At 39.3% G+C, this 24,542-nt stretch overlaps 1 protein-coding gene across 1 annotated transcript in view; it reads right to left on the reverse strand.

Annotated features, from left to right (window-relative positions):
• LOC142015814 (scavenger receptor cysteine-rich domain-containing protein DMBT1-like) overlaps positions 1-24,542 on the reverse strand; it is a 137,622-nt gene that overhangs the window by 27,439 nt on the left and 85,641 nt on the right. The window contains exons 6-10 of the mRNA XM_074999616.1: positions 22,860-23,174; positions 16,353-16,670; positions 15,160-15,181; positions 11,176-11,477; positions 4,670-4,987 (exon numbers count right to left, since the gene is read on the reverse strand). Coding sequence (XP_074855717.1) covers positions 4,670-4,987; positions 11,176-11,477; positions 15,160-15,181; positions 16,353-16,670; positions 22,860-23,174 — 1,275 coding nt within the window. The remainder of the gene's footprint in view (positions 1-4,669; positions 4,988-11,175; positions 11,478-15,159; positions 15,182-16,352; positions 16,671-22,859; positions 23,175-24,542) is intronic.

A 24,542-nucleotide genomic window follows, 5' to 3' on the forward strand; every position in this document is an offset into this window, starting at 1 on the left:
ATGGATTATATCTATTCACAGCAAACTTTATCATTAGCCAAGAAGTGCCTTAGGGAAATTAACTCTTCTTTCTATGTCTGTCGAAGAATAATGAGAACAAAGGCACTGAGATTTGTTTTCTTTAATGGATTTAATCTTAAATTGTACATTTTAATTTCTTTCATGCATTTATTAATATTTCTGTTTCATTTGATAAAACACCCATTTCCCTGAAAAAGTTAAGAATGTAAAAGGAAGAGTGAACTCAAAACCAAAAATGCAGAAAGAAAGAATAAAAACATGACAAAAAAGAAAACAAGAAAGCAACTTGAATTTAACCATGCATGCTTAATATTTTCAACAATGTTCTTCTGGCAGAAATGTCCAAAATTGAAAAAACCCTGATTGTTGTGATATGAGCCGAGGCATCCTTAACTTAGAAGACATTTGCTCAAGCAGCCTTCACACATTGCATCAAATACAATGACCTTCATTTTATCCACACAGTGAAAGGTTGTAAAGGAAAGGATCTGACATGCATGCAAGACTGTTTCATCTCCAGTTTAGAGATTGGCTCACATTAGAGTTTTGACTTGGATCCAAAAGTGTCCAAAGGTCAAGCATATCTGGAGTCATGGCTTTAGCTTGTCCCAGCTCTAAGTTTAATATTAATACATTTTTAAAATTCTCGATCAGAGTCATGGGAAAATACAAAATACAAATAAACCTACCTGTATTCACACCACTAGTATCACTGACGTCAATGAGACGTACTTACATAATGCAAATTAGTTGCACGCAGAAATATTGGTAAAATCATTTTTCCTTCCTCTGCTCCCAATTCTTAAATGGTTCTTCATGCTGTGTAGAAATTTACCCCCTCAGAACCCCTACATGTGGGGCTGCCGGAGCCCCTGCTGCACCAGCAGTGCGGGACTGAAATCAGAGCCTATATATATTTTTTGTGTGTGTGTGTGTGTGTGTGTGTGTGTGTGTGTGTGTGTGTGTGTGTGTGTGTGTGTGTGTGTGTGTGTGTGTGTAGCATGTTGTAAAGCCACACCAATCTAAGGGAGTCGATGTACTCCCTTAAGAGTTCTGCATAGCCCCAAGGATATGTCTGGTCCTGACTTCTGACAAATCCCTTCTCTGTATCAGATAGAAATTTATGGCCCAGCTCTATTTGTAAAAGCCTAAAACCTACACCAAGGAAAATGTTTTCAGAAGGTCAAATGCTTTATTTGTGCTTCCGTAGTACCCCATACAATGGAGCCTAATGGCATAACTACTCTGTTAATATAGTTACTAACAGAGTTGTCTGATCCTACAATCTGAAGGATCAGAGATGTTTACAGCTGCAAGAAGTATTTGGTTATGAAGTGTCATGTAATATTTCTTATGACACTTTCAATGTTATTTTATTTTGGTAGAATAAGAATCAGCCTTCTGATCCATGAGGAGGGGTTTGCAGAAATTATCAGTGTATTTTAAAATCTTGTCATCCAGTTTTTAATCAGTAGGTGTCCCTCGAATTCTTCAGAACTGATAACGCCCATCCAGTCATTTTTTTTCCCCTTTCACTTGTCTCTGGCTCTTGTGCTGATACCTATGAAAACCACTCTCCTCTGCACTTCCTTCTGGTAGAATGCATAGCACAAAAGGCTCCACCTTCTCTCTTTACACCAGCTTATTTCTGCCCGTAACTCCTGCATCTGGCATCCCTGCCTGGGAGCAGGAATGCTGGTCATTGGACTGGGAAGCTTTAGGAAAGAGACATAAAACTAAACAAAAATGTTTAAGAGAGACAATTACCTGGTGTCACTGAGGCTGAAAAAAAAGAGAGGAACAAAAGTTAGTATTTCTTTTTTTGTCTCCGTAATGTTTTACCAAAAAAAAAAACCAACACAGAAAACACTGTAGCTGTAATGAACTTAGTGCCAAAGAGCAGCAAATAAGGTAGTAAGGAGACAGGGTCTCTCAGACCTGCAGGGTGTATTGTAGTTTCAGAGGTGTAGCCGTTGTAATCTGTAGCTTCACAAAAATAAGAAGTCCTGTAGCACCTTAAAGACTGACAATTTTATTTATTAGGTAATGAACTTTTGTGTGTAAGACCCACTTCATGAGATTCATCTCTCGATTAATCTGATGAAGTGAGTCTTCTCAGGAAAGCTCATTACCAAATACAGCAAACCCTCAAGTTACGCGGGAGTTGTGTTTTTGTGTTTTGAATTTTCATGCAAGTTAAGGTGAGATGGGAGCCAGTCTGCAGGGCTGGTCAGTTGCCTTGCTCCCAGCGTGGCAAGGAGCTGGGAACCAGGGGGCAGCCTGGTTCCCATCTCCCTGCCACTTGCCACATGTGAGACATGGGAAACTGAGCAGATGGTCAGCAGCAGCAGCCACAGAAGCAGCAGCCTCGATCCCAGCTCCTCTCCACTTGCAGACAGAGGAGACTGAGCAGGGCAGCAGCCTTGGTCAGTTTCCTGACTCCTGCCAGTGGTAAAAAATTTGGTAAAAAAAATCAAGAATTCAAGAGGCACAATTCATGTGAATATGAGACAGGCTTTAGTAGATAACATCAAATCCTATTTTTGTGACCCCTATTTTACGAACAACACAGACACATACATATCCCACAATGCACTGCCCATATTAAAAGGGGAGTTAGCCAATGTTTCAAGATCACATATTGTTTGCATTTAGATATGAATTGTTCACTGGTGGACTTTTAGATGGTCACCGAAATATTGAAAATACTCAGGGGGCTGTTTTTTTACTTTGCGATTACAGCATCAGGAGCCACAAAGAAGTCCTTAAAGATCTGCATGTGGCTTCAGTGGCACAGGTTGCAGACTCCTGACCCCAGGTAACAGAGAGGAAGACAATCTGAGGCCTCTATCCTATATGCATAAATACAAGCTAGCAAGTTATTCAATTGACTTGAAAGAAGTGGATTAACTGTGATTGAAGATAAATATGTGCCTAGGTGCTTAACTGGATCGGTGCCTATGGAATTGTTCATCTTATGAGAGACTCTTAATATTCAGAAAGGCCTTAAAGGAGTAACTTCAATGAACTTCAGGTAAGTATAAGGGATACCTTAACATGAATTTGAGCAAATGTCTTGTGAGCCAGCAGTGTGATTATTTCCCTGCACTGGATCTATTCCAGTCCTGAGTTTTTGAACTAAGAACATCATGATAGCAAATAGCATGGTGATTTAATGATGTTGACAACAAGAAGCAAATTTTGACTTTTAACTCATGCGATATTCTAATGAGAAGCAGACTGACAAATGGCACAGCAGAGACTACCACATTTATTAGGTCATGAGCTTTGATGGATAAAAGCCATCTGAGGTTTTCTAGGTGAGGAAGTGGACCTTACCCACAAAAACTCACAACCAAGTTATTTTGAAATAGATTTGCTGTAATCTATGTTACACACATGCAATTTCAAAATAAATTAGAAATAACAGGTGTGTTATTCCAAAATTGGTAAACCTCATTGCAGGAGGAATAGCACCTATTTCAAAATAACTATTTTGCATTGAGATGTGGGATAGCACCTATTTCGAAATAGCTATTTCAAATTAAGTGCTATTTCAGAAAAAGAGCTTTGTGCAGACTATGCACTTTGAAATACCGAAGTGTCATTCTGCAGCAACGCTGATGAACAGGAACAGATGGATTTGGATTTAAAAAAAGATGTGAACACTTTTACATGGACTCCATGCTTGTTTCTTCACAGCCTGAAGGATGACCCTCAGGAAAATGAAGTCCAAAGGTGACTAGATGATAAATCTCAGGGGCAAAACACCCCCAGATGTTCTCTCTTTCTATCTCTAACTCTCTCACTTGCTCTGTCACCTTAGAAGACAAAAGAACCAGCCCTTTGGGTTCTGAGGCATATCCTGACTTGGTCCCCTCTATTTTTCTGGGAATATGTAATAAGAAATTTACCTTACAACAAATCTAATTATTCAGTTAATAACAAGTTACAATTAGTTACAAGAAAACATTTTATCCATATATTTCTTATATCCATATCTGTCTTTAATGTTTTATACTTTAACTCAAGGCCTAGCTCTTTGTAGTTAAATAAATGTGTTTTATTCTCTAATAAAAACTAGTGGAATGTTATATTCAAACTGAACTGTTTAACAACTCCAAGTAAGGTAGCAAACTTGTGTACATTGACTCCTTTCCTGGACAATGGGATCATAACAGCTGAACTGTCCCCAAGAGGAATGAGCAGTGCAGAAAACCTTAGTTGAAATCATTCAAACCATTATTTATTTGAAATCTGGGATGGGAAGTGCAATGGGGTCCCTCTAGAATTAGTTACCAAAGCTGCTGGAAGCCAGAGTCTGACTCAGTGTCACAGAAAAGCTGCTGGGATCTGAGCTGCTGGGCCAGGGCTGTAGCTATACAGAGACACACAGTGTCTGCGATCAGCTCAGGTCAGGAGCTACACCAGCAAAGCATTGCGTGGGAGGCAAATTTACAGGCCAAACACTGAAATGATCTCTCACTGGTCTGAATTACACTCCAGAGTGTGATAGGATTATAATACACATTTCATTGTTAATTATTAGTAGAGAAGGAGATATATTACCAAAGGCAAGAAGTCGACAGTCATAAAGTATTCTACTCTCTGATTCTACGCTAAAATATTTATATAAGAGAAAAGACACTACCTGAGCAAATGACACCAGCATCTTCTGAGTGGCCACAGTTATGTACGCCCCATCCCCTGTGTTGACATTGCCAGACAAAAGGTTCATTTCCTCTGCACTGCACATCATCCAGGTAAATGTTTCCAGTGCCTTGGCCAAATCGGGCACTTCCTGGTGCTGAAATGGCTGTTCCACATCCAAGCTGCCTGCATACAACTTCAGCATCCGTTTTGTCCCAGGAATCATCACAGACTGTCCCCCAGGTTGCATTGGCATTAATTTCAACACGGCCCTCACACCTGTTCTGTCCATTCACCAGTTTGAGTTGAAGATAACCTCCTAAAGACCCAGAAAACAATCCAGTGAGCATTCACAAAGTGTTTCATGTTGGCTTGCTTCCACACACTCTACTGCAATCTCATTTTCCCACCTTTATTTAACTTAACCTGCTCACTTGTGTGAAAACATCAAACTAGAATTTTATATTGGGTTAGCTAACAAAAGTTAAGAACACTAGAAAAAAAAAGTGTGAAGACCCTGCCAATAGCAAACCAAACCATGACTGAAATTTCTTCCACCCACAAGATGACAACAGGAACACAAAATTTTTTACCCACTTTCTCATACAGACGGAAAGAATCACTTTTAGGCTTCAGTCCAAGCACAGGTCATATTTCAGCTAAAAAGGATTTTTATTGAGGAAATTCTGAATAATTGGAAAAGAAGAGAGAGGAATGGGAGAGAAAAATTTGTTTCTATCTTCACTATTTGTATTACCTCTAATTAAAACCTTACTGAACAATTGCATCTGAAGAATTTTTCACTTCGTAATCGGGATGCAAATGAAATATATTTTAGTAACTATGCTTCATAGTGATACTGTTCCTTTCATTTTTATGTAGAGATACAAAGAAGCATATATTTAAAAGAAGAGGAAGGAAAAAAGGGCATTAAGAAATATGGTGGTTACTCCTTAATACTCAGTCCTGTAAGCATTTATGTGTGTGGATCCCTGGAGGTTTTTAAGAGTGGATTAGATGGATATCTCTCAGGGATGGACTAAATGAACTTAATGTTACCTAAGGGAGTTTAGAAGGCTTTTTGAATTCCTCTCCAGCCCGAAACTTTTAAGAATAATTCTTCTTTCCTGAATAGTTCCAGGTAAATCACTATGGCTATTCCAACAAATATTCATGTGCAGTAATTATTACCCTAGAAATTTATTTCTTTTGTTTGGAAGAGGAATATTTATAATTAGAGGCAGGCAAAAAAATTCTGGAAAATAGTGCATTGTAAGTTTATTTATTATTGCTAGATTAATGGTTAGCCTTCAAAAATTCTGATGCAAGAGCAATGCACTGTTCTGAAAAGTCCAGGGATACTTTGAAATCTTGCAATCTGTTTTTAATCAATAAGGGGCCCTTCAAGCTCCTCAACATACATAATGCGCATCAATGCATTCATTTCTTTCAGTTGCCCAAGCTCTTTTGCGGGTATATCACAGACACTCTCCTCTGGTCAGCAGGATAGAATGCCTAGCCCAAAGAGGGTCCACTACCCGTCTTCACACCAACTGTGTGGTACAATTTAGTTCTCCCAGTGATCTCTACACATGGTGTCACTGTTTTGGAGCAGCAAAGCTATTGCCTATTGGATTGGCAAACACCAGAAAAGAAAGAGAAGTCTAAACAAAAATTCTAGGAAAAAAAAAATGAAACAATTACCAGACGTTGTTGCGTCTGAAAGGAAAAAGACAAGGACAGGATGAGCGATTATTTTTGTTTTGTTTTGGTTTTGGTTTGGCATTGTAGTATTTTACAAAAATACATACAAAACAGTTTAATTGTAATTAACTTGGACCCAAAGGACAACAAGTAAGGGTGAAGAAGACTCGTGCAGATCAAGTTACTTCTGTCATGAAATTATTGTTATTTTTATTATACCACCACCGCCATATGCTTATATAGTCTTTTTCATTATTAGATCTCAAAGCAAATGACCCAAATGATGAGTATTATTATCCTCATTGTATAGATGTGGAAAATGAGACACAAAGAATAAAAGAAGAACTAAAAAAAAAATTCTCCTGAGCAAGAGAGATGGCTGGATGGAAGTCAGTGAGTAAGCCCATGGATGCTCACTTATTTCTTCCATGGAGGCACACAGCTCATAGAGCTGGAAAGGATCCTGGATGGTTATCAAGACCAGAAAATTACAATGAACAAATAAAGGTGTAAAATAATTCAGAATTACCTGGAAAAGCTGTTGTGGTACTAGTTGTAGTAGGAACTATTAATACAGAAGAAAAACAACACATAAATTGGTTGCACCTTTAATAATGAGAGAAGTACTTTTAGAGTAATGTGACAAATTCAAGATAATGCCAATAAAATTATAATCAAAATAACAACATAACTGTGTGGACGAACTTGATAGAGAATGGATTAAAATTGGAAAGTGGTAGGTAGGTGCAGGGAGATGGCTGGCTGGCTAGTTAATCATGACACTAGGGAATACAAAGCAGGTGCCCATCTCACAAATAACACACAGCTATGCTTCTATCCAAATGCATATCTGGAGTCATGGCTTTAGCTTGTCCCAGCTCTAAGTTTAATATTAATACATTTTTAAAATTCTCGATCAGAGTCATGGGAAAATACAAAATACAAATAAACCTACCTGTATTCACACCACTAGTATCACTGACGTCAATGAGACGTACTTACATAATGCAAATTAGTTGCACGCAGAAATATTGGTAAAATCATTTTTCCTTCCTCTGCTCCCAATTCTTAAATGGTTCTTCATGCTGTGTAGAAATTTACCCCCTCAGAACCCCTACATGTGGGGCTGCCGGAGCCCCTGCTGCACCAGCAGTGCGGGACTGAAATCAGAGCCTATATATATTTCTTGTGTGTGTGTGTGTGTGTGTGTGTGTGTGTAGCATGTTGTAAAGCCACACCAATCTAAGGGAGTCGATGTACTCCCTTAAGAGTTCTGCATAGCCCCAAGGATATGTCTGGTCCTGACTTCTGACAAATCCCTTCTCTGTATCAGATAGAAATTTATGGCCCAGCTCTATTTGTAAAAGCCTAAAACCTACACCAAGGAAAATGTTTTCAGAAGGTCAAATGCTTTATTTGTGCTTCCGTAGTACCCCATACAATGGAGCCTAATGGCATAACTACTCTGTTAATATAGTTACTAACAGAGTTGTCTGATCCTACAATCTGAAGGATCAGAGATGTTTACAGCTGCAAGAAGTATTTGGTTATGAAGTGTCATGTAATATTTCTTATGACACTTTCAATGTTATTTTATTTTGGTAGAGTAAGAATCAGCCTTCTGATCCATGAGGAGGGGTTTGCAGCAATTATCAGTGTATTTTAAAATCTTGTCATCCAGTTTTTAATCAGTAGGTGTCCCTCGAATTCTTCAGAACTGATAACGCCCATCCAGTCATTTTTTTTCCCCTTTCACTTGTCTCTGGCTCTTGTGCTGATACCTATGAAAACCACTCTCCTCTGCACTTCCTTCTGGTAGAATGCATAGCACAAAAGGCTCCACCTTCTCTCTTTACACCAGCTTATTTCTGCCCGTAACTCCTGCATCTGGCATCCCTGCCTGGGAGCAGGAATGCTGGTCATTGGACTGGGAAGCATTAGGAAAGAGACATAAAACTAAACAAAAATGTTTAAGAGAGACAATTACCTGGTGTCACTGAGGCTGAAAAAAAAGAGAGGAACAAAAGTTAGTATTTCTTTTTTTGTCTCCGTAATGTTATACCAAAAAAAAAAACCAACACAGAAAACACTGTAGCTGTAATGAACTTAGTGCCAAAGAGCAGCAAATAAGGTAGTAAGGAGACAGGGTCTCTCAGACCTGCAGGGTGTATTGTAGTTTCAGAGGTGTAGCCGTTGTAATCTGTAGCTTCACAAAAATAAGAAGTCCTGTAGCACCTTAAAGACTGACAATTTTATTTATTAGGTAATGAACTTTTGTGTGTAAGACCCACTTCATGAGATTCATCTCTCGATTAATCTGATGAAGTGAGTCTTCTCAGGAAAGCTCATTACCAAATACAGCAATCCCTCAAGTTACGCGGGAGTTGTGTTTTTGTGTTTTGAATTTTCATGCAAGTTAAGGTGAGATGGGAGCCAGTCTGCAGGGCTGGTCAGTTGCCTTGCTCCCAGCGTGGCAAGGAGCTGGGAACCAGGGGGCAGCCTGGTTCCCATCTCCCTGCCACTTGCCACATGTGAGACATGGGAAACTGAGCAGATGGTCAGCAGCAGCAGCCACAGAAGCAGCAGCCTCGATCCCAGCTCCTCTCCACTTGCAGACAGAGGAGACTGAGCAGGGCAGCAGCCTTGGTCAGTTTCCTGACTCCTGCCAGTGGTAAAAAATTTGGTAAAAAAAATCAAGAATTCAAGAGGCACAATTCATGTGAATATGAGACAGGCTTTAGTAGATAACATCAAATCCTATTTTTGTGACCCCTATTTTACGAACAACACAGACACATACATATCCCACAATGCACTGCCCATATTAAAAGGGGAGTTAGCCAATGTTTCAAGATCACATATTGTTTGCATTTAGATATGAATTGTTCACTGGTGGACTTTTAGATGGTCACCGAAATATTGAAAATACTCAGGGGGCTGTTTTTTTACTTTGCGATTACAGCATCAGGAGCCACAAAGAAGTCCTTAAAGATCTGCATGTGGCTTCAGTGGCACAGGTTGCAGACTCCTGACCCCAGGTAACAGAGAGGAAGACAATCTGAGGCCTCTATCCTATATGCATAAATACAAGCTAGCAAGTTATTCAATTGACTTGAAAGAAGTGGATTAACTGTGATTGAAGATAAATATGTGCCTAGGTGCTTAACTGGATCGGTGCCTATGGAATTGTTCATCTTATGAGAGACTCTTAATATTCAGAAAGGCCTTAAAGGAGTAACTTCAATGAACTTCAGGTAAGTATAAGGGATACCTTAACATGAATTTGAGCAAATGTCTTGTGAGCCAGCAGTGTGATTATTTCCCTGCACTGGATCTATTCCAGTCCTGAGTTTTTGAACTAAGAACATCATGATAGCAAATAGCATGGTGATTTAATGATGTTGACAACAAGAAGCAAATTTTGACTTTTAACTCATGCGATATTCTAATGAGAAGCAGACTGACAAATGGCACAGCAGAGACTACCACATTTATTAGGTCATGAGCTTTGATGGATAAAAGCCATCTGAGGTTTTCTAGGTGAGGAAGTGGACCTTACCCAGAAAAACTCAAAACCAGGTTATTTTGAAATAGATTTGCTGTAATCTACGTTACACACATGCAATTTCAAAATAAATTAGAAATAACAGGTGTGTTATTCCAAAATTGGTAAACCTCATTGCAGGAGGAATAGCACCTATTTCAAAATAACTATTTTGCATTGAGATGTGGGATAGCACCTATTTCGAAATAGCTATTTCAAATTAAGTGCTATTTCAGAAAAAGAGCTTTGTGCAGACTATGCACTTTGAAATACCGAAGTGTCATTCTGCAGCAACGCTGATGAACAGGAACAGATGGATTTGGATTTAAAAAAAGATGTGAACACTTTTACATGGACTCCATGCTTGTTTCTTCACAGCCTGAAGGATAACCCTCAGGAAAATGAAGTCCAAAGGTGACTAGATGATAAATCTCAGGGGCAAAACACCCCCAGATGTTCTCTCTTTCTATCTCTAACTCTCTCACTTGCTCTGTCACCTTAGAAGACAAAAGAACCAGCCCCTTGGGTTCTGAGGGGTGTCCTGACTTGGTCCCCTCTATTTTTCTGGGAATATGTAATAAGAAATTTACCTTACAACAAATCTAATTATTTAGTTAATAACAAGCTACAATTAGTTACAAGAAAACATTTTATCCATATATCTCTTATATCCATATCTGTCTTTAATGTTTTATACTTTAACTCAAGGCCTAGCTCTTTGTAGTTAAATAAACGTGTTTTATTCTCTAATAAAAACTAGTGGAATGTTATATTCAAACTGAACTGTTTAACAACTCCAAGTAAGGTAGCAAACTTGTGTACATTGACTCCTTTCCTGGACAATGGGCCTCTAACATCTGAACTGTCCCTGTATTGGGGTCCCTCTAGAAGTAGTAACCAAGGCTCCCAGAATTAAGAGGCTGACTCAGTGTCACTGGTAGGCTGCTGGGGTCTAAGCTTCTGGACCAGGGCGGTAGTTATACACAGACACGCTGGGTGGGTCATGCACACTGTCTGGCTGTTTGTGAGAAGCTAAGGTCAGGAGCTACACCAGAAAGTCACTGTGGCAGCCAAGGTTGCAAGGCAGGTACTGACATGACCCGTCCTGGTATGAATTACACCCCACAGTATAACACACTTTTCATTATTAATTATTCACAGAGAGTAAGGTATATTGACAATCCCCAGAACTCCCCAGTCATGACACATCCCACTCTCTAATTTAACACTAAAATATTTTGTAAGAGAAAAGGTACTACCTGAGCAAATGACACTGGCATCTTCATGGTGGCCACAGTTATGTATGCCCCATCCATTGTGATAACATTGCCAGATGAAAGATTCATTTCCTCTGCACTGCACATCATCCAGGTAAATACTTCCAGTGCCTTGGCCAAATCGGGCACTTCCTGGTGCTGAAACGGCCCATCCACATCCAAGCTGCCTGCATACAACGTTAGCATCTGTTGTGCCCCAGGAATCATCACAGACTGTCCCCCAGGTTCCATTGACATTAATTTCAACACGACCCTCACATCTGTTCTGTCCATTCACCAGTCTGAGTGAAAGAGCACCTTCGAAAGACACAGAAAACATCTTAGTGAGCTCTTACAAAGTGTTTCACGTTGCCATGTTTTCATACATACATTTTACTGCTATCTGATTTCCCACGGCAAGGGATGTCCCTAATTCCCATTACAGATAGATAAATATATTTGAGTCCTGCAAAGGAAGAACTGGGTTCTGTCAGTCCTTATATCTGAGAAAATACTATGGATTATATCTATTCACAGCAAACTTTATCATTAGCCAAGAAGTGCCTTAGGGAAATTAACTCTTCTTTCTATGTCTGTCGAAGAATAATGAGAACAAAGGCACTGAGATTTGTTTTCTTTAATGGATTTAATCTTAAATTGTACATTTTAATTTCTTTCATGCATTTATTAATATTTCTGTTTCATTTGATAAAACACCCATTTCCCTGAAAAAGTTAAGAATGTAAAAGGAAGAGTGAACTCAAAACCAAAAATGCAGAAAGAAAGAATAAAAACATGACAAAAAAGAAAACAAGAAAGCAACTTGAATTTAACCATGCATGCTTAATATTTTCAACAATGTTCTTCTGGCAGAAATGTCCAAAATTGAAAAAACCCTGATTGTTGTGATATGAGCCGAGGCATCCTTAACTTAGAAGACATTTGCTCAAGCAGCCTTCACACATTGCATCAAATACAATGACCTTCATTTTATCCACACAGTGAAAGGTTGTAAAGGAAAGGATCTGACATGCATGCAAGACTGTTTCATCTCCAGTTTAGAGATTGGCTCACATTAGAGTTTTGACTTGGATCCAAAAGTGTCCAAAGGTCAAGCATATCTGGAGTCATGGCTTTAGCTTGTCCCAGCTCTAAGTTTAATATTAATACATTTTTAAAATTCTCGATCAGAGTCATGGGAAAATACAAAATACAAATAAACCAACCTGTATTCACACCACTAGTATCACTGACGTCAATGAGACGTACTTACATAATGCAAATTAGTTGCACGCAGAAATATTGGTAAAATCATTTTTCCTTCCTCTGCTCCCAATTCTTAAATGGTTCTTCATGCTGTGTAGAAATTTACCCCCTCAGAACCCCTACATGTGGGGCTGCCGGAGCCCCTGCTGCACCAGCAGTGCGGGACTGAAATCAGAGCCTATATATATTTTTTGTGTGTGTGTGTGTGTGTGTGTGTGTGTGTGTGTGTGTGTGTGTGTGTGTGTGTGTGTGTGTGTGTGTAGCATGTTGTAAAGCCACACCAATCTAAGGGAGTCGATGTACTCCCTTAAGAGTTCTGCATAGCCCCAAGGATATGTCTGGTCCTGACTTCTGACAAATCCCTTCTCTGTATCAGATAGAAATTTATGGCCCAGCTCTATTTGTAAAAGCCTAAAACCTACACCAAGGAAAATGTTTTCAGAAGGTCAAATGCTTTATTTGTGCTTCCGTAGTACCCCATACAATGGAGCCTAATGGCATAACTACTCTGTTAATATAGTTACTAACAGAGTTGTCTGATCCTACAATCTGAAGGATCAGAGATGTTTACAGCTGCAAGAAGTATTTGGTTATGAAGTGTCATGTAATATTTCTTATGACACTTTCAATGTTATTTTATTTTGGTAGAATAAGAATCAGCCTTCTGATCCATGAGGAGGGGTTTGCAGAAATTATCAGTGTATTTTAAAATCTTGTCATCCAGTTTTTAATCAGTAGGTGTCCCTCGAATTCTTCAGAACTGATAACGCCCATCCAGTCATTTTTTTTCCCCTTTCACTTGTCTCTGGCTCTTGTGCTGATACCTATGAAAACCACTCTCCTCTGCACTTCCTTCTGGTAGAATGCATAGCACAAAAGGCTCCACCTTCTCTCTTTACACCAGCTTATTTCTGCCCGTAACTCCTGCATCTGGCATCCCTGCCTGGGAGCAGGAATGCTGGTCATTGGACTGGGAAGCTTTAGGAAAGAGACATAAAACTAAACAAAAATGTTTAAGAGAGACAATTACCTGGTGTCACTGAGGCTGAAAAAAAAGAGAGGAACAAAAGTTAGTATTTCTTTTTTTGTCTCCGTAATGTTTTACCAAAAAAAAAAACCAACACAGAAAACACTGTAGCTGTAATGAACTTAGTGCCAAAGAGCAGCAAATAAGGTAGTAAGGAGACAGGGTCTCTCAGACCTGCAGGGTGTATTGTAGTTTCAGAGGTGTAGCCGTTGTAATCTGTAGCTTCACAAAAATAAGAAGTCCTGTAGCACCTTAAAGACTGACAATTTTATTTATTAGGTAATGAACTTTTGTGTGTAAGACCCACTTCATGAGATTCATCTCTCGATTAATCTGATGAAGTGAGTCTTCTCAGGAAAGCTCATTACCAAATACAGCAAACCCTCAAGTTACGCGGGAGTTGTGTTTTTGTGTTTTGAATTTTCATGCAAGTTAAGGTGAGATGGGAGCCAGTCTGCAGGGCTGGTCAGTTGCCTTGCTCCCAGCGTGGCAAGGAGCTGGGAACCAGGGGGCAGCCTGGTTCCCATCTCCCTGCCACTTGCCACATGTGAGACATGGGAAACTGAGCAGATGGTCAGCAGCAGCAGCCACAGAAGCAGCAGCCTCGATCCCAGCTCCTCTCCACTTGCAGACAGAGGAGACTGAGCAGGGCAGCAGCCTTGGTCAGTTTCCTGACTCCTGCCAGTGGTAAAAAATTTGGTAAAAAAAATCAAGAATTCAAGAGGCACAATTCATGTGAATATGAGACAGGCTTTAGTAGATAACATCAAATCCTATTTTTGTGACCCCTATTTTACGAACAACACAGACACATACATATCCCACAATGCACTGCCCATATTAAAAGGGGAGTTAGCCAATGTTTCAAGATCACATATTGTTTGCATTTAGATATGAATTGTTCACTGGTGGACTTTTAGATGGTCACCGAAATATTGAAAATACTCAGGGGGCTGTTTTTTTACTTTGCGATTACAGCATCAGGAGCCACAAAGAAGTCCTTAAAGATCTGCATGTGGCTTCAGTGGCACAGGTTGCAGACTCCTGACCCCAGGTAACAGAGAGGAAGACAATCTGAGGCCTCTATCCTATATGCATAAATACAAGCTAGCAAGTTATTCAATTGACTTGAAAGAAGTGGATTAACTGTGATTGAAGATAAATATGTGCCTAGGTGCTTAACTGGATCGGTGCCTATGGAATTGTTCATCTTATGAGAGACTCTTAATATTCAGAAAGGCCTTAAAGGAGTAACTTCAATGAACTTCAGGTAAGTATAAGGGATACCTTAACATGAATTTGAGCAAATGTCTTGTGAGCCAGCAGTGTGATTATTTCCCTGCACTGGATCTATTCCAGTCCTGAGTTTTTGAACTAAGAACATCATGATAGCAAATAGCATGGTGATTTAATGATGTTGACAACAACAAGCAAATTTTGACTTTTAACTCATGCGATATTCTAATGAGAAGCAGACTGACAAATGGCACAGCAGAGACTACCACATTTATTAGGTCATGAGCTTTGATGGATAAAAGCCATCTGAGGTTTTCTAGGTGAGGAAGTGGACCTTACCCACAAAAACTCACAACCAAGTTATTTTGAAATAGATTTGCTGTAATCTATGTTACACACATGCAATTTCAAAATAAATTAGAAATAACAGGTGTGTTATTCCAAAATTGGTAAACCTCATTGCAGGAGGAATAGCACCTATTTCAAAATAACTATTTTGCATTGAGATGTGGGATAGCACCTATTTCGAAATAGCTATTTCAAATTAAGTGCTATTTCAGAAAAAGAGCTTTGTGCAGACTATGCACTTTGAAATACCGAAGTGTCATTCTGCAGCAACGCTGATGAACAGGAACAGATGGATTTGGATTTAAAAAAAGATGTGAACACTTTTACATGGACTCCATGCTTGTTTCTTCACAGCCTGAAGGATGACCCTCAGGAAAATGAAGTCCAAAGGTGACTAGATGATAAATCTCAGGGGCAAAACACCCCCAGATGTTCTCTCTTTCTATCTCTAACTCTCTCACTTGCTCTGTCACCTTAGAAGACAAAAGAACCAGCCCTTTGGGTTCTGAGGCATATCCTGACTTGGTCCCCTCTATTTTTCTGGGAATATGTAATAAGAAATTTACCTTACAACAAATCTAATTATTCAGTTAATAACAAGTTACAATTAGTTACAAGAAAACATTTTATCCATATATTTCTTATATCCATATCTGTCTTTAATGTTTTATACTTTAACTCAAGGCCTAGCTCTTTGTAGTTAAATAAATGTGTTTTATTCTCTAATAAAAACTAGTGGAATGTTATATTCAAACTGAACTGTTTAACAACTCCAAGTAAGGTAGCAAACTTGTGTACATTGACTCCTTTCCTGGACAATGGGATCATAACAGCTGAACTGTCCCCAAGAGGAATGAGCAGTGCAGAAAACCTTAGTTGAAATCATTCAAACCATTATTTATTTGAAATCTGGGATGGGAAGTGCAATGGGGTCCCTCTAGAATTAGTTACCAAAGCTGCTGGAAGCCAGAGTCTGACTCAGTGTCACAGAAAAGCTGCTGGGATCTGAGCTGCTGGGCCAGGGCTGTAGCTATACAGAGACACACAGTGTCTGCGATCAGCTCAGGTCAGGAGCTACACCAGCAAAGCATTGCGTGGGAGGCAAATTTACAGGCCAAACACTGAAATGATCTCTCACTGGTCTGAATTACACTCCAGAGTGTGATAGGATTATAATACACATTTCATTGTTAATTATTAGTAGAGAAGGAGATATATTACCAAAGGCAAGAAGTCGACAGTCATAAAGTATTCTACTCTCTGATTCTACGCTAAAATATTTATATAAGAGAAAAGACACTACCTGAGCAAATGACACCAGCATCTTCTGAGTGGCCACAGTTATGTACGCCCCATCCCCTGTGTTGACATTGCCAGACAAAAGGTTCATTTCCTCTGCACTGCACATCATCCAGGTAAATGTTTCCAGTGCCTTGGCCAAATCGGGCACTTCCTGGTGCTGAAATGGCTGTTCCACATCCAAGCTGCCTGCATACAACTTCAGCATCCGTTTTGTCCCAGGAATCATCACAGACTGTCCCCCAGGTTGCATTGGCATTAATTTCAACACGGCCCTCACACCTGTTCTGTCCATTCACCAGTTTGAGTTGAAGATAACCTCCTAAAGACCCAGAAAACAATCCAGTGAGCATTCACAAAGTGTTTCATGTTGGCTTGCTTCCACACACTCTACTGCAATCTCATTTTCCCACCTTTATTTAACTTAACCTGCTCACTTGTGTGAAAACATCAAACTAGAATTTTATATTGGGTTAGCTAACAAAAGTTAAGAACACTAGAAAAAAAAAGTGTGAAGACCCTGCCAATAGCAAACCAAACCATGACTGAAATTTCTTCCACCCACAAGATGACAACAGGAACACAAAATTTTTTACCCACTTTCTCATACAGACGGAAAGAATCACTTTTAGGCTTCAGTCCAAGCACAGGTCATATTTCAGCTAAAAAGGATTTTTATTGAGGAAATTCTGAATAATTGGAAAAGAAGAGAGAGGAATGGGAGAGAAAAATTTGTTTCTATCTTCACTATTTGTATTACCTCTAATTAAAACCTTACTGAACAATTGCATCTGAAGAATTTTTCACTTCGTAATCGGGATGCAAATGAAATATATTTTAGTAACTATGCTTCATAGTGATACTGTTCCTTTCATTTTTATGTAGAGATACAAAGAAGCATATATTTAAAAGAAGAGGAAGGAAAAAAGGGCATTAAGAAATATGGTGGTTACTCCTTAATACTCAGTCCTGTAAGCATTTATGTGTGTGGATCCCTGGAGGTTTTTAAGAGTGGATTAGATGGATATCTCTCAGGGATGGACTAAATGAACTTAATGTTACCTAAGGGAGTTTAGAAGGCTTTTTGAATTCCTCTCCAGCCCGAAACTTTTAAGAATAATTCTTCTTTCCTGAATAGTTCCAGGTAAATCACTATGGCTATTCCAACAAATATTCATGTGCAGTAATTATTACCCTAGAAATTTATTTCTTTTGTTTGGAAGAGGAATATTTATAATTAGAGGCAGGCAAAAAAATTCTGGAAAATAGTGCATTGTAAGTTTATTTATTATTGCTAGATTAATGGTTAGCCTTCAAAAATTCTGATGCAAGAGCAATGCACTGTTCTGAAAAGTCCAGGGATACTTTGAAATCTTGCAATCTGTTTTTAATCAATAAGGGGCCCTTCAAGCTCCTCAACATACATAATGCGCATCAATGCATTCATTTCTTTCAGTTGCCCAAGCTCTTTTGCGGGTATATCACAGACACTCTCCTCTGGTCAGCAGGATAGAATGCCTAGCCCAAAGAGGGTCCACTACCCGTCTTCACACCAACTGTGTGGTACAATTTAGTTCTCCCAGTGATCTCTACACATGGTGTCACTGTTTTGGAGCAGCAAAGCTATTGCCTATTGGATTGGCAAACACCAGAAAAGAAAGAGAAGTCTAAACAAAAATTCTAGGAAAAAAAAAATGAAACAATTACCAGACGTTGTTGCGTCTGAAAGGAAAAAGACAAGGACAGGATGAGCGATTATTTTTGTTTTGTTTTGGTTTTGGTTTGGCATTGTAGTATTTTACAAAAATACATACAAAACAGTTTAATTGTAATTAACTTGGACCCAAAGGACAACAAGTAAGGGTGAAGAAGACTCGTGCAGATCAAGTTACTTCTGTCATGAAATTATTGTTATTTTTATTATACCACCACCGCCATATGCTTATATAGTCTTTTTCATTATTAGATCTCAAAGCAAATGACCCAAATGATGAGTATTATTATCCTCATTGTATAGATGTGGAAAATGAGACACAAAGAATAAAAGAAGAACTAAAAAAAAAATTCTCCTGAGCAAGAGAGATGGCTGGATGGAAGTCAGTGAGTAAGCCCATGGATGCTCACTTATTTCTTCCATGGAGGCACACAGCTCATAGAGCTGGAAAGGATCCTGGATGGTTATCAAGACCAGAAAATTACAATGAACAAATAAAGGTGTAAAATAATTCAGAATTACCTGGAAAAGCTGTTGTGGTACTAGTTGTAGTAGGAACTATTAATACAGAAGAAAAACAACACATAAATTGGTTGCACCTTTAATAATGAGAGAAGTACTTTTAGAGTAATGTGACAAATTCAAGATAATGCCAATAAAATTATAATCAAAATAACAACATAACTGTGTGGACGAACTTGATAGAGAATGGATTAAAATTGGAAAGTGGTAGGTAGGTGCAGGGAGATGGCTGGCTGGCTAGTTAATCATGACACTAGGGAATACAAAGCAGGTGCCCATCTCACAAATAACACACAGCTATGCTTCTATCCAAATGCATATCTGGAGTCATGGCTTTAGCTTGTCCCAGCTCTAAGTTTAATATTAATACATTTTTAAAATTCTCGATCAGAGTCATGGGAAAATACAAAATACAAATAAACCTACCTGTATTCACACCACTAGTATCACTGACGTCAATGAGACGTACTTACATAATGCAAATTAGTTGCACGCAGAAGTATTGGTAAAATCATTTTTCCTTCCTCTGCTCCCAATTCTTAAATGGTTCTTCATGCTGTGTAGAAATTTACCCCCTCAGAACCCCTACATGTGGGGCTGCCGGAGCCCCTGCTGCACCAGCAGTGCGGGACTGAAATCAGAGCCTATATATATTTCTTGTGTGTGTGTGTGTGTGTGTGTGTGTGTGTAGCATGTTGTAAAGCCACACCAATCTAAGGGAGTCGATGTACTCCCTTAAGAGTTCTGCATAGCCCCAAGGATATGTCTGGTCCTGACTTCTGACAAATCCCTTCTCTGTATCAGATAGAAATTTATGGCCAAGCTCTATTTGTAAAAGCCTAAAACCTACACCAAGGAAAATGTTTTCAGAAGGTCAAATGCTTTATTTGTGCTTCCGTAGTACCCCATACAATGGAGCCTAATGGCATAACTACTCTGTTAATATAGTTACTAACAGAGTTGTCTGATCCTACAATCTGAAGGATCAGAGATGTTTACAGCTGCAAGAAGTATTTGGTTATGAAGTGTCATGTAATATTTCTTATGACACTTTCAATGTTATTTTATTTTGGTAGAGTAAGAATCAGCCTTCTGATCCATGAGGAGGGGTTTGCAGCAATTATCAGTGTATTTTAAAATCTTGTCATCCAGTTTTTAATCAGTAGGTGTCCCTCGAATTCTTCAGAACTGATAACGCCCATCCAGTCATTTTTTTTCCCCTTTCACTTGTCTCTGGCTCTTGTGCTGATACCTATGAAAACCACTCTCCTCTGCACTTCCTTCTGGTAGAATGCATAGCACAAAAGGCTCCACCTTCTCTCTTTACACCAGCTTATTTCTGCCCGTAACTCCTGCATCTGGCATCCCTGCCTGGGAGCAGGAATGCTGGTCATTGGACTGGGAAGCATTAGGAAAGAGACATAAAACTAAACAAAAATGTTTAAGAGAGACAATTACCTGGTGTCACTGAGGCTGAAAAAAAAGAGAGGAACAAAAGTTAGTATTTCTTTTTTTGTCTCCGTATGGTTATACCAAAAAAAAAAACCAACACAGAAAACACTGTAGCTGTAATGAACTTAGTGCCAAAGAGCAGCAAATAAGGTAGTAAGGAGACAGGGTCTCTCAGACCTGCAGGGTGTATTGTAGTTTCAGAGGTGTAGCCGTTGTAATCTGTAGCTTCACAAAAATAAGAAGTCCTGTAGCACCTTAAAGACTGACAATTTTATTTATTAGGTAATGAACTTTTGTGTGTAAGACCCACTTCATGAGATTCATCTCTCGATTAATCTGATGAAGTGAGTCTTCTCAGGAAAGCTCATTACCAAATACAGCAAACCCTCAAGTTACGCGGGAGTTGTGTTTTTGTGTTTTGAATTTTCATGCAAGTTAAGGTGAGATGGGAGCCAGTCTGCAGGGCTGGTCAGTTGCCTTGCTCCCAGCGTGGCAAGGAGCTGGGAACCAGGGGGCAGCCTGGTTCCCATCTCCCTGCCACTTGCCACATGTGAGACATGGGAAACAGCAGATGGTCAGCAGCAGCAGCCACAGAAGCAGCAGCCTCGATCCCAGCTCCTCTCCACTTGCAGACAGAGGAGACTGAGCAGGGCAGCAGCCTTGGTCAGTTTCCTGACTCCTGCCAGTGGTAAAAAATTTGGTAAAAAAAATCAAGAATTCAAGAGGCACAATTCATGTGAATATGAGACAGGCTTTAGTAGATAACATCAAATCCTATTTTTGTGACCCCTATTTTACGAACAACACAGACACATACATATCCCACAATGCACTGCCCATATTAAAAGGGGAGTTAGCCAATGTTTCAAGATCACATATTGTTTGCATTTAGATATGAATTGTTCACTGGTGGACTTTTAGATGGTCACCGAAATATTGAAAATACTCAGGGGGCTGTTTTTTTACTTTGCGATTACAGCATCAGGAGCCACAAAGAAGTCCTTAAAGATCTGCATGTGGCTTCAGTGGCACAGGTTGCAGACTCCTGACCCCAGGTAACAGAGAGGAAGACAATCTGAGGCCTCTATCCTATATGCATAAATACAAGCTAGCAAGTTATTCAATTGACTTGAAAGAAGTGGATTAACTGTGATTGAAGATAAATATGTGCCTAGGTGCTTAACTGGATCGGTGCCTATGGAGTTGTTCATCTTTTGAGAGACTCTTAATATTCAGAAAGACCTTAAAGGAGTAACTTCAATGAACTTCAGGTAAGTATAAGGGATACCTTAACATGAATTTGAGCAAATGTCTTGTGAGCCGGCAGTGTGATTATTTCCCTGCACTGGATCTATTCCAGTCCTGAGTTTTTGAACTAAGAACATCATGATAGCAAATAGCATGGTGATTTAATGATGTTGACAACAAGAAGCAAATTTTGACTTTTAACTCATGCGATATTCTAATGAGAAGCAGACTGACAAATGGCACAGCAGAGACTACCACATTTATTAGGTCATGAGCTTTGATGGATAAAAGCCATCTGAGGTTTTCTAGGTGAGGAAGTGGACCTTACCCAGAAAAACTCAAAACCAGGTTATTTTGAAATAGATTTGCTGTAATCTACGTTACACACATGCAATTTCAAAATAAATTAGAAATAACAGGTGTGTTATTCCAAAATTGGTAAACCTCATTGCAGGAGGAATAGCACCTATTTCAAAATAACTATTTTGCATTGAGATGTGGGATAGCACCTATTTCGAAATAGCTATTTCAAATTAAGTGCTATTTCAGAAAAAGAGCTTTGTGCAGACTATGCACTTTGAAATACCGAAGTGTCATTCTGCAGCAACGCTGATGAACAGGAACAGATGGATTTGGATTTAAAAAAAGATGTGAACACTTTTACATGGACTCCATGCTTGTTTCTTCACAGCCTGAAGGATAACCCTCAGGAAAATGAAGTCCAAAGGTGACTAGATGATAAATCTGAGGGGCAAAACACCCCCAGATGTTCTCTCTTTCTATCTCTAACTCTCTCACTTGCTCTGTCACCTTAGAAGACAAAAGAACCAGCCCCTTGGGTTCTGAGGGGTGTCCTGACTTGGTCCCCTCTATTTTTCTGGGAATATGTAATAAGAAATTTACCTTACAACAAATCTAATTATTTAGTTAATAACAAGCTACAATTAGTTACAAGAAAACATTTTATCCATATATCTCTTATATCCATATCTGTCTTTAATGTTTTATACTTTAACTCAAGGCCTAGCTCTTTGTAGTTAAATAAACGTGTTTTATTCTCTAATAAAAACTAGTGGAATGTTATATTCAAACTGAACTGTTTAACAACTCCAAGTAAGGTAGCAAACTTGTGTACATTGACTCCTTTCCTGGACAATGGGCCTCTAACATCTGAACTGTCCCTGTATTGGGGTCCCTCTAGAAGTAGTAACCAAGGCTCCCAGAATTAAGAGGCTGACTCAGTGTCACTGGTAGGCTGCTGGGGTCTAAGCTTCTGGACCAGGGCGGTAGTTATACACAGACACGCTGGGTGGGTCATGCACACTGTCTGGCTGTTTGTGAGAAGCTAAGGTCAGGAGCTACACCAGAAAGTCACTGTGGCAGCCAAGGTTGCAAGGCAGGTACTGACATGACCCGTCCTGGTATGAATTACACCCCACAGTATAACACACTTTTCATTATTAATTATTCACAGAGAGTAAGGTATATTGACAATCCCCAGAACTCCCCAGTCATGACACATCCCACTCTCTAATTTAACACTAAAATATTTTGTAAGAGAAAAGGTACTACCTGAGCAAATGACACTGGCATCTTCATGGTGGCCACAGTTATGTATGCCCCATCCATTGTGATAACATTGCCAGATGAAAGATTCATTTCCTCTGCACTGCACATCATCCAGGTAAATACTTCCAGTGCCTTGGCCAAATCGGGCACTTCCTGGTGCTGAAACGGCCCATCCACATCCAAGCTGCCTGCATACAACGTTAGCATCTGTTGTGCCCCAGGAATCATCACAGACTGTCCCCCAGGTTCCATTGACATTAATTTCAACACGACCCTCACATCTGTTCTGTCCATTCACCAGTCTGAGTGAAAGAGCACCTTCGAAAGACACAGAAAACATCTTAGTGAGCTCTTACAAAGTGTTTCACGTTGCCATGTTTTCATACATACATTTTACTGCTATCTGATTTCCCACGGCAAGGGATGTCCCTAATTCCCATTACAGATAGATAAATATATTTGAGTCCTGCAAAGGAAGAACTGGGTTCTGTCAGTCCTTATATCTGAGAAAATACTATGGATTATATCTATTCACAGCAAACTTTATCATTAGCCAAGAAGTGCCTTAGGGAAATTAACTCTTCTTTCTATGTCTGTCGAAGAATAATGAGAACAAAGGCACTGAGATTTGTTTTCTTTAATGGATTTAATCTTAAATTGTACATTTTAATTTCTTTCATGCATTTATTAATATTTCTGTTTCATTTGATAAAACACCCATTTCCCTGAAAAAGTTAAGAATGTAAAAGGAAGAGTGAACTCAAAACCAAAAATGCAGAAAGAAAGAATAAAAACATGACAAAAAAGAAAACAAGAAAGCAACTTGAATTTAACCATGCATGCTTAATATTTTCAACAATGTTCTTCTGGCAGAAATGTCCAAAATTGAAAAAACCCTGATTGTTGTGATATGAGCCGAGGCATCCTTAACTTAGAAGACATTTGCTCAAGCAGCCTTCACACATTGCATCAAATACAATGACCTTCATTTTATCCACACAGTGAAAGGTTGTAAAGGAAAGGATCTGACATGCATGCAAGAATGTTTCATCTCCAGTTTAGAGATTGGCTCACATTAGAGTTTTGACTTGGATCCAAAAGTGTCCAAAGGTCAAGCATATCTGGAGTCATGGCTTTAGCTTGTCCCAGCTCTAAGTTTAATATTAATACATTTTTAAAATTCTCGATCAGAGTCATGGGAAAATACAAAATACAAATAAACCTACCTGTATTCACACCACTAGTATCACTGACGTCAATGAGACGTACTTACATAATGCAAATTAGTTGCACGCAGAAATATTGGTAAAATCATTTTTCCTTCCTCTGCTCCCAATTCTTAAATGGTTCTTCATGCTGTGTAGAAATTTACCCCCTCAGAACCCCTACATGTGGGGCTGCCGGAGCCCCTGCTGCACCAGCAGTGCGGGACTGAAATCAGAGCCTATATATATTTCTTGTGTGTGTGTGTGTGTGTGTGTGTGTGTGTGTAGCATGTTGTAAAGCCACACCAATCTAAGGGAGTCGATGTACTCCCTTAAGAGTTCTGCATAGCCCCAAGGATATGTCTGGTCCTGACTTCTGACAAATCCCTTCTCTGTATCAGATAGAAATTTATGGCCCAGCTCTATTTGTAAAAGCCTAAAACCTACACCAAGGAAAATGTTTTCAGAAGGTCAAATGCTT

The sequence above is a fragment of the Carettochelys insculpta genome, chromosome 7 (genome assembly GCF_033958435.1).
Source record: "Carettochelys insculpta isolate YL-2023 chromosome 7, ASM3395843v1, whole genome shotgun sequence".
NCBI classification, from domain to species: Eukaryota; Metazoa; Chordata; order Testudines; family Carettochelyidae; genus Carettochelys; species Carettochelys insculpta.